Source organism: Aegilops tauschii, chromosome 1 (genome assembly GCF_002575655.3).
Source record: "Aegilops tauschii subsp. strangulata cultivar AL8/78 chromosome 1, Aet v6.0, whole genome shotgun sequence".
In the NCBI taxonomy this organism is placed as follows: Eukaryota; Viridiplantae; Streptophyta; class Magnoliopsida; order Poales; family Poaceae; genus Aegilops; species Aegilops tauschii.
The window spans coordinates 10,825,776-10,834,380 of record NC_053035.3 but is presented as its reverse complement, the minus strand read 5'-3'; the positions used below and the strand labels follow the sequence as shown (position 1 = coordinate 10,834,380).

Genomic DNA, 8,605 nt, shown 5'->3' with positions numbered 1-8,605 from the left:
CATCTGTCTATGGGGCTCGGCTCTAGCCGAGATCCAGTGGGTCTGGACGGCTTCCATAATGCCTGGTTGCCGGAGCCAGAAATTCTCAAAACGGAACCGCGGGGGAGGGCACGGTCGTTCGTCCATAGAGGCTAAGAGAAGAGGGACGTGATCAGATCCAATACGGGTAATAGCCTGAAGGGAGGCCAAAGGAAACCGAAGTTCCTAGTCGGGGGATTCAAACACCCGATCAAGCACACTAAGGGTCGGGGAGACCTGTCCATTAGTCCAGGTGAATCTCGTACCGACCCTGTCTAGCTTGAGGAGACCCAGGTCCGCAACCCAGTCATTGAAGCGTCGCATCTCTGCCAAGTCAACCTGCGAGTTATTCTTCTCCTCAGCGGAGCGAAGGAGGTTGAAGTCGCCCCCAACCACGACCGGGAGGGTCGTGGAGGAAAGCTTGGCATGAAGTTCCGCCAAGAAAGAGGCGGACCGACTGTGATCGGCCGGGCCATATACCACGATGATCTCCCATTTGAAATTCACATCATGTTCCCAGACTTCCATACTAATGAAGTGGGCTCCACGATCCATGGAGCCCACCTCAAAGGTGGCATCCTTCACACCTAAAAGGATGCCACCGGAGTGACCTGTCACCTCACTAGGTGGCAACCAGTGCCAAGCAAAGAGATGTCTACTAAGACGCTCCAGTTCCATGAGGGAGAACTCGGTGCGCATTGTCTCTTGGATTGCCACGACATCTATGGATTCCTCACGCATGTACTCAATGAGCTGCCTGCGGCAGCCATTATGGCCGAAGCCCCGCAGGTTCCAGAATAACGCGCGCATGATCACTCGCCTAACGGGTCCTCCCTGGACCCAACTGTGTAAGCAGCGCTAAGAGCACGACGTAACTGAGCAGTACAAGATCGCGTCCGGCCACGAACCTCGCCTGGGTCGGCCACAGGATGGTCCCGACCACGAGGTCGGCGAGGTGGAGGGGTGGAAGCCTCCGCAGCTGCGGCCGCCTCGCGAGCACGCGTGGCTGCGAGGTGGCCCTCCAGGATCTCTTTGGCCTGGAGGCCCGCTAGCTGCTCAAGAGTCGGGCCCTTTTCGCCACGGAAAACAATAGCCGAGTCGGCTGCTACCTTGGCAAGGTGGCCAAGAGGAACCCCAGCAAGAGCGGAAAAGGATGCATCACAAATATCATTGGAATCAAAGCCGGGGACCTCAGAATCGGACGGACCTGTGTCGAGGTTACGGATGGCGGCGTGCCGCGAAGCCTTCTCCACCGTGGTCGGGGAAGCTCCGGCCAGTCCCGTCGCCGCCCCGAGCCTGGCACTCTTCCGGGCGGACGACACCGGAATAGAGGCCGAACGCGGGCGGCCCCGAGACCTGGGGGCCTGGAAGACGAGGGAGGAGGCGGAGCCATGGGCGACTCCGGAGGCGACGGCGCCGAGAAGTCCTCCCGGCCTGGAGCTGGAGACACCAGCCGCGGGGAGGATGGAGGACGAACCTCCATGCTACCACGGCTGACCTCGCTCTCCTCCTCCTCAGACACAGACAACGGAGGGAGGAAGGGAGGGAGGGTGGCGGCCTCGTCGAGCATGGCCGCGATCATCGCAATGTCCTCAGAATCGGCCCCAGGATCAGCGTCGAAGGAGCCCAGACCCACACTGTGAGTGGTCGAGGGGTGGGAGGAGCCAGCAGGGGGAACATGATCCCCAGAGTCTGTCGAGTCGTCGTCGAAGGCCTCAGAGCGGGGAGAGTGACGGCGAGGGCCTCGGGGGGAGCCCTGAGCATCAGCCCCCCCCCATCTGGTCCAGGAACGGCGCCACCTCCCGCCTCCGGGTTGAGGGGATCAATGGGAGTCCCACCCTCAACGGAGATGTGCAGGTCATAGCCAGTGTCGTTGAAGAACATCCGGATCGTCGTCTTGAGCTTGGAGGGGTCGGGGGACTTGATCTGCATCCGCATTGCCGGGCCCTTGGGCAGAGAGGCGATGTCGACCGCCAGAAAATTGCCCAACATGCGGGACAAGCCGCGGAGGACACCCTCATCGCGAGCAGGTGGGGGAAGCCCGCGAATCAGCACCCAAACCGTGGACGGGGAGGCCACTGCCAGAGGGTCCACCGAGGGGACCGAAATGCGGACTGAGAGCTGGTTGAGGGCGAGCGTGAGTCTAGCGCTGTGGTGCCGTAACGGAGACTGACCGGGTCGGGGAAGACCGTCGTGAACTCCCGGTCCGAGATTGGGGTCACCTCCCAATCCCAATCCGGGTTGAACAGGTGGCGAAGCTCCTCAGAGATGATGGCCGGTGAAGCCGTCCGGCCATCCAGGACCGAGATGAGAGCGGTCATGGGCGGGGTGGCCCGGGCCTTAGGAAGGTCCATCTGGAAGAAACCCAGATCATACAACGCATAGCCAAACAACCCAAGTGTCCCAGGAGGCTGGTGCACCGGGCAGAGGGCGGTGGGGTGATCCGACCTCTTGCAGAGGTAGCAGGCTGGAGGCTTAGGGCAGTCCACCTGACAGTGCCCGACCACCCCATAGTTGAAGCACGTGGCCTCGGACGGAAGAGGTGCCGTCACCACCGACGGGTTCGTGGCCGAAGATGTCGGACCACCCGGTTGGGGCTGGGCACCCCTCTTCTTCTTCTTCTTCTTGGAAAATGCCCCCCGCCCATTGCGGTTGGAGTTGTTGTTGGAACCGGACGGGGGGAATTGAGTTTGGCCACGAGGGGGTCATAGCGTCGCGGGGGGGGGGGGGGGGTGGGGGGGGTGGGAGGCAGCCGCCCGGTCAGACCACGGAGGAGAGCGAGAGCGGCAAGGGGGAGTCCGCTGGTCCCGGTCCCGGTCCCGCTCGCGGTCGCGTCCACGGCCACGCCACGTCTCTGGGGAGGGATCGCGGGCGCGAGAGGAATGCCAGGAAGCGGCATCGGCCTCAGCCGGGCCCTGGCTGCGCAACAGGCCGTCACGGAGCTCCGTCTCGCGACGGGAGCCGTCCGGGAAGGGGTGGCGAGCCTCGGGCGGAGCCGCTGTCTCCCGTCCGCCAGCACGGCGCTTGGGGCGGGGGACCCCATCTCCGGCTACCCGGGTCATGTCCGGGACCACCGCGGGAGGGGGAGGATGGGTGCTAGGGGAGGGAATCAAGGGGGCGGCGAGGCCGAGCGGACGAGATGGCGGCGGGGGAGGAGAGCCGGGGGTTGCGACGCGGATGGGATGGATGAGGAGAGGGGCCGCCCCAATAACCCTAGCGAAGGTGGGCCGTCGGGCGGGGAAGGGGCCACAGCCCATCGGGGGGGAAGCGTGATGGTCGGTAGGCGCAGCGAGGCGATGGCGATGGCGATTGAGCGTCCCGCGACGGCGCTGGCATCAGGCGCCGGCCTTCCCTGCCCCGCCGGCCCCTCCCAGCTCGCTTCCCCCGTCGGTGTCCCCTTCCTGGCTTGCACCCTCCGCCCCTGCTCGCCATACCTCCTCCCGCCGCCCTTGGACTGCTCGTGCAGCGCGGACTTGGCGGCGGAGGAGGACCGGGCCGAGGCCGCGGCGGCTGCGGCGGGCATCCCTCGTCCTCCTCGTCGTTTCGGCGACCGACTCGCTGAGTCCCTCGCGCCCGTGTTGGGCCTTCCAGCGACGACACCCGCCTCCTCCCCCCCCTCCCTCACCTTCCCTTGCTGACGCGGCCACCAGCCCGTCGGGCACCACCTTCCCCACCAACATCGGTACCGCGCAGGGAGGCCGGTCGCCGTGGTCGTGGGGCCCGAGCCCATGCTTGGGGGGTGGCCGGAAGGTCCGACGTGGGCGCGGCGGCGTTCTCCGGCGCAGCTCTCCAGCGTAGTCCCGACGATGTGGACCCTGGCATCGACCCCGTCCCCTTCTCTGGACCTCCGAGGACCGCGATTCCGCCCCTTCCGCTCGTCATCGGCGACTCCGGCCAGCATGGTCGTCGGGATGGCGGCTCCTGCCGGGCAGCGGGAAACCCTACCTTCCCTCCGTCCCCCTTGGGATGGGCTGGGCCGTCCCGGGCCCGCTGGGCTGGCTGGGACGGGGGTAGGTGTTGGGCCCCGGGGCCGGCCTGCGTATTGCCTTGTTTATGACCACGGGATGCGGCTGGTCACGTGGGGTCCATGGTGGAGCACAATTGTAAGAACATAATTTGTTCTTCTCTTGCTAAACAATGGATATCCGTTGTTTTTCCAGTGCTAACCACCACACAGGTCTTCTCCATGCGACCACGTCGGTCCTTCTCATCTCTTCAGTTCGCCGGTATGGTCGTGCATAAGAGTGGCAACCTGCTCCTTTTGTTTTTCTCAGTTCTATTGGTCCTTTTTTCCCCCTTAGGTTTCAGTTCCTGCCGGCATCGATGAGGTAGCGGTGGCGGTGGCACCTTGCCACCAATATCTCGCGACCTTGGGTGGGGGGAATGTATCCGGTGAACCCGCACTTGTTGTGCTACTGGTGCACCGGATGCCATAGAGTATTTTTTAAATCTGAAAAAAATCTAGTAAGTTAATGCAATATCACTGTATGATGTCACAAAATTTCGTACAAAAAATTAGAATATTTGTTGAGATACAAAAATAACAAATTTGACATCAATGTCATAATGGGCCAAATCTAAAGCCCAAGTTATGTTACATACTATTCAGTGTTAAATTTGTCATTTTTGTTTTTCGAGTTATGTTTCGAATTTTGACTTGAAATTTTGTGACAACCTACATTGATGTTGTATGAGTGTGCTGATTTTTTCAGAATTTTTTGAATATTTTAAATGCACAATGCAAGTTCGTTGCACCGGTAGCACCACAAACTCCGATGCACCAGATATCCCCCCCCCCCCCCCCCCCGAGTGGGTTGACAGCAGCATGATGCCCCCCACCACACTCTTCATCCCTTTGTCCCACCCCTCTATCGCCACTCTCCCCAGATTCTTATCGCTCTCCCGACTCTTTTTATTTTGGTGAGATGAAAAAGAGGATGTAGTGGCTGCACCCACCTTCGGTGTACCCACGCAAGAAAAAATAGCAAAACTTTTTTAAAAAAATTTGAAACTTTGTGGGAATGATCATCAACAAATGTTATGAGTCCTTGGAAACTTTGGTGGTCAATAACATTCATGGAGCTCTATAAAAAAACAAAATTACAAAATTTGCTCATACATTGAAATCACTTTTTGACTATTTTTAGTGATTTTGTCTCTTTTGTACAGAGCTCCTCGAATGTTATTTGATCACCAAACTTTGCAAGCGCCTATAACATTTGTTGATGGACATGCCCACAAAGTTTCAGAATTTTTTGATATGTCTTTTTATGTTTTTTTCCATGGCGCACCGAGCTAGGGTGTAGAAAAACCACTCTCGATGAAAAAGAAGGCAAGTTAATTTGGGATGTTGGTTGTGTCGAGCACAGTTGGGCATACATTTAGTTACAATTGGCACTTCAACCACAAATCTATTTCTGTCAACTGCACTATCAATCAACAAATGTATTGAGAACATGCAATTTCATAATAAATGAATTGAATTGTATGCTACAAAACAGCAGGAACGTAAGGAGTTGAGCTGGGCACGGCCGCCTGCTGGCTGGAAAAAGTTGAATACCGATGGATGCTTTGTGATGGAGACGGGAGCAGACGGGGGACTTATGGTCCTCCGGGAAGACACCGGCAATATAATTTAGAGAGCATGCATGGAGATTTTCTCATGTGATAATGGCTTGGAGGCAGAACTCTTGGTGTGCAGAGAAGGTGTCGGGTTCGCGCTGCACAGAACCCAGCTCCCCTTCGTTGTTGAGTTGGACTGTGCAAAGGAGGTAATTATGATCAAGGGTACCATGCAGAATGGCTAAAAGTATACGACACGGGTACAGTACGTCAAAGGAATGATAGCTGAGAGTATGAGGGAGATAGTGTTCGCTCACATTAGTCGCTCACAGAACAAGGTTGCTCATGGCCTTGCACTGCGGTGTGATTTGGGTCGGGGACAAATGAAATTGTATGCCTGTGTATGGCAGACTCTCCTCCTTCAGAAAAAAAAAGTCCCCCTTTCCCTCGCAAAATAAAATAAAATGAAATATATACTGGACCGTACTACTTATTCTGTGAAACCATTTATTGCAAACCATAATAAGCACAAAAACGACACAAGAAGCTACATATCATCGCCAGCAGGGCATATCGCCAACCGCCCCGTTTCTAAAGGAATATAGACGAACTCTGCCATGTAGTTTCCTAGAAAAACTCTGCAATGTAACTAGCCAACAACAGGGACGGCCGCCACAAGGCCAAGCTTGTCTCGTGGGTCGAGGAACACACAGACACGTGTCGAGTCGAACCCGGGCAGGCTTGGACTGATCCCAATCTAGAGTACCTCTGTCGTCAAGTCAGGCATCTGGCTGTTGATAGGGGTACTTCTCGGTTACGCTTAAAGAGGACTGCAAATATTATACGGTAATTCCCCGAGTGCCCCTACTGTTCTGACAACGGGGTATGTGCGATCACTTTCCTCATATATAGAATGATAGGTACTTCTCGGTTACGCTTAAAGAGGAATACGAATATTATACGGTAATTCCCCGAGTGCCCCTAGTGCACATATTTTCTTCTTAACTAAATATGTGTCAAGATTTCTTGCTGGGTGCTATGTGCGGCACAGCCCATAGGATTTTTTCCCTGGCCATTGGAATATGTTGGGCCATATAGCTTGCCTACTTACACGGACATACGTATGGAGGGGCCCCTGGATTTGGTGGCCCGGGGCGGCCACCCCCGTGCCCCTCCCCAGGGCCGGCCAGAGAGGGGGAGAGAGAGAGAGAGAGAGAGAGAGAGAGAGAGAGAGAGAGAGAGAGAGAGAGAGAGAGAGAGAGAGAGAGAGAGAGGGGGGGGGGGGGGGGGAGAGAAAGAGAGAGAGAGAGAGAGAGAGAGAGAGAGACCAGGCCACTGGCATCACCAGGGATCCCCGACCCTAGTTGACGGCGGTGGGAGGAATGGGAACCGCCGGATGTTGTTCCCCGTGCATCCAATAGTCTAGGTTTGCCTAAATAGCTAGGTTCTTTTTTGGTGGTCCATGTCTTTAGCTCTGGAGTGCTATGATGGCGGTGAATAAAGATTCCTTCTGGTCTCCATCCGGTGTGGTATTTCTCTTTGTTGTTGGCGTTTGATCTGCGAGGTAGTGTGTGTGTGTGTGCCCTCGACTATTCTCAGATCTAGGCAGTCGCATTGTGCACCTAGGTTGTGATGTGACACCGAGGTGGTGGAATGCTTCTTCCATATATACGGTGGTGGTAATCGTCTTCATCATGTCCATCCCGTCTCCTTGGCCTCTTCTTCGAGGCGAAGTGCCGATCTTGTGGTTCATTGCATCTGCCGATTTACATATGTACGACCGATGTACATAAGAATGCTACTTTTGTTGAAAAATTAAACACGACAGTCGTACAAATGACATGATAGGACAAACGGAAAAGTCACGAGTCTTTTGCCGAGAATTGAGAGATACGAGATCGGCCCAAATCATCAGCTTCAGTCTCATCTTCCAGTAGGTGCACATTTACTAGTGCGTGCAACAAGAGATTGCTAGAGATGCAGTAGTCTGTTAGATGGTGATATACCTCAATGCAAGTGAACTGACTGGCGTTTACTGTAGTCAGTCAGCTACCCATGTGTGAACTGAACTCGACGCGGTGCACTGCAAAGTCTGCAGCCACCTACTACTATATATATATTATCGCCTGCAAAGAGCTTTCTGAATAGATTCCTTTGGTCTATGCATGAAACACATGCAGGCCACCCACGGGGACAACGCCTCGTGCATGCATACTACTGCTACAGATCGAATCCATCATCCAGATCACTTCCACATGCTCCCTGCGTGTAAAGCTTGCTGCCCGTGCTGCTAGTTGCTCATTTCTCTATTGTCACTTGTGCTCTCGCATAGCATGCATGCCCCCCCTCACTCAGGTTGGGACTCCGCCCTATAAGAAGCCCGGCATTCCATCCCATTAGGCACGAACCAACCCAGTCCCTCCTACATATTCAGTCAGTCTTTGCAACCAATCCTCGCCAACCAGACGCAAGCATGAGGCCACAGGTGCTGCTCGCCGCGCTGGCCGTCATCGCCGTCCTCGCAGCAGCTCTGCCTCTCGCCCATAGCCAAGGTGAGGCCGGGTTTCCTCTTCTTCGCCTCGTGGAATAAGTCAGTCTAGCAGGTTATTGACCTTGGTTGGTTGCCTGCAGGCGCGACGCTGTGCTGCGACAACTGCGGCTCCTGCACCAGGTCCATCCCACCTCAGTGCACATGCATGGACACCTCACCAACCGGGTGCAACCCGGCCTGCAAGACCTGCTCGAGGTCCACCGTCGGCGGCCGCAACAGCTTCCAGTGCAAGGACCGCGTCGCCAACTTCTGCAAGACCCGCTGCACTAACGCCGCGTGATTGGACCTGTTGTCGCCCGAATAATGCCGATTAGCTTGTGCTTTTCCTTTATTTTTTGCAGTCTTTAAGAGTTCCCTCTGCATCTTGATCTGGTAGATGCAGAGAAGAAATGAGGGTTCGATGCATGCTCATCATTCCTTCTTGTGTCTGAAATAAAGAGCATATTCTTTGCTCAAAAATCTTCTTTGTTAAAA

The 8,605-nt window shown here is 55.8% G+C and overlaps 2 protein-coding genes across 2 annotated transcripts; one reads left to right on the top strand and one right to left on the bottom strand.

Annotated features, from left to right (window-relative positions):
* Positions 1-204: 204 nt before the first annotated feature.
* LOC109744575 (uncharacterized) lies at positions 205-828 on the bottom strand. The gene has a single exon (XM_020303741.1). The coding sequence runs from the start codon at positions 826-828 to the stop codon at positions 205-207; it is 624 nt and encodes a 207-aa protein (XP_020159330.1).
* A 7,088-nt stretch (positions 829-7,916) lies between these two features.
* LOC109744579 (Bowman-Birk type trypsin inhibitor) lies at positions 7,917-8,605 on the top strand. The gene is made up of 2 exons (XM_020303743.2): positions 7,917-8,132; positions 8,212-8,605. Exons 1-2 carry the CDS (start codon positions 8,054-8,056, stop codon positions 8,409-8,411), a joined length of 279 nt encoding a protein of 92 aa, XP_020159332.1. The 5' UTR covers positions 7,917-8,053; the 3' UTR covers positions 8,412-8,605.

What these genes read in the sequence shown, in the direction of transcription:
- LOC109744579 (XM_020303743.2), top strand. Translation starts at nt 8,054, where the DNA reads ATGAGGCCACAGGTGCTGCTCGCCGCGCTGGCCGTCATCGCCGTCCTC. An exon ending in GCCTCTCGCCCATAGCCAAG is followed by an intron (nt 8,133 to 8,211) that starts GTGAGGCCGGGT and finishes GGTTGCCTGCAG; the next exon opens with GCGCGACGCTGTGCTGCGAC.
- LOC109744575 (XM_020303741.1), bottom strand. Translation starts at nt 828, where the DNA reads ATGCGCGCGTTATTCTGGAACCTGCGGGGCTTCGGCCATAATGGCTGC.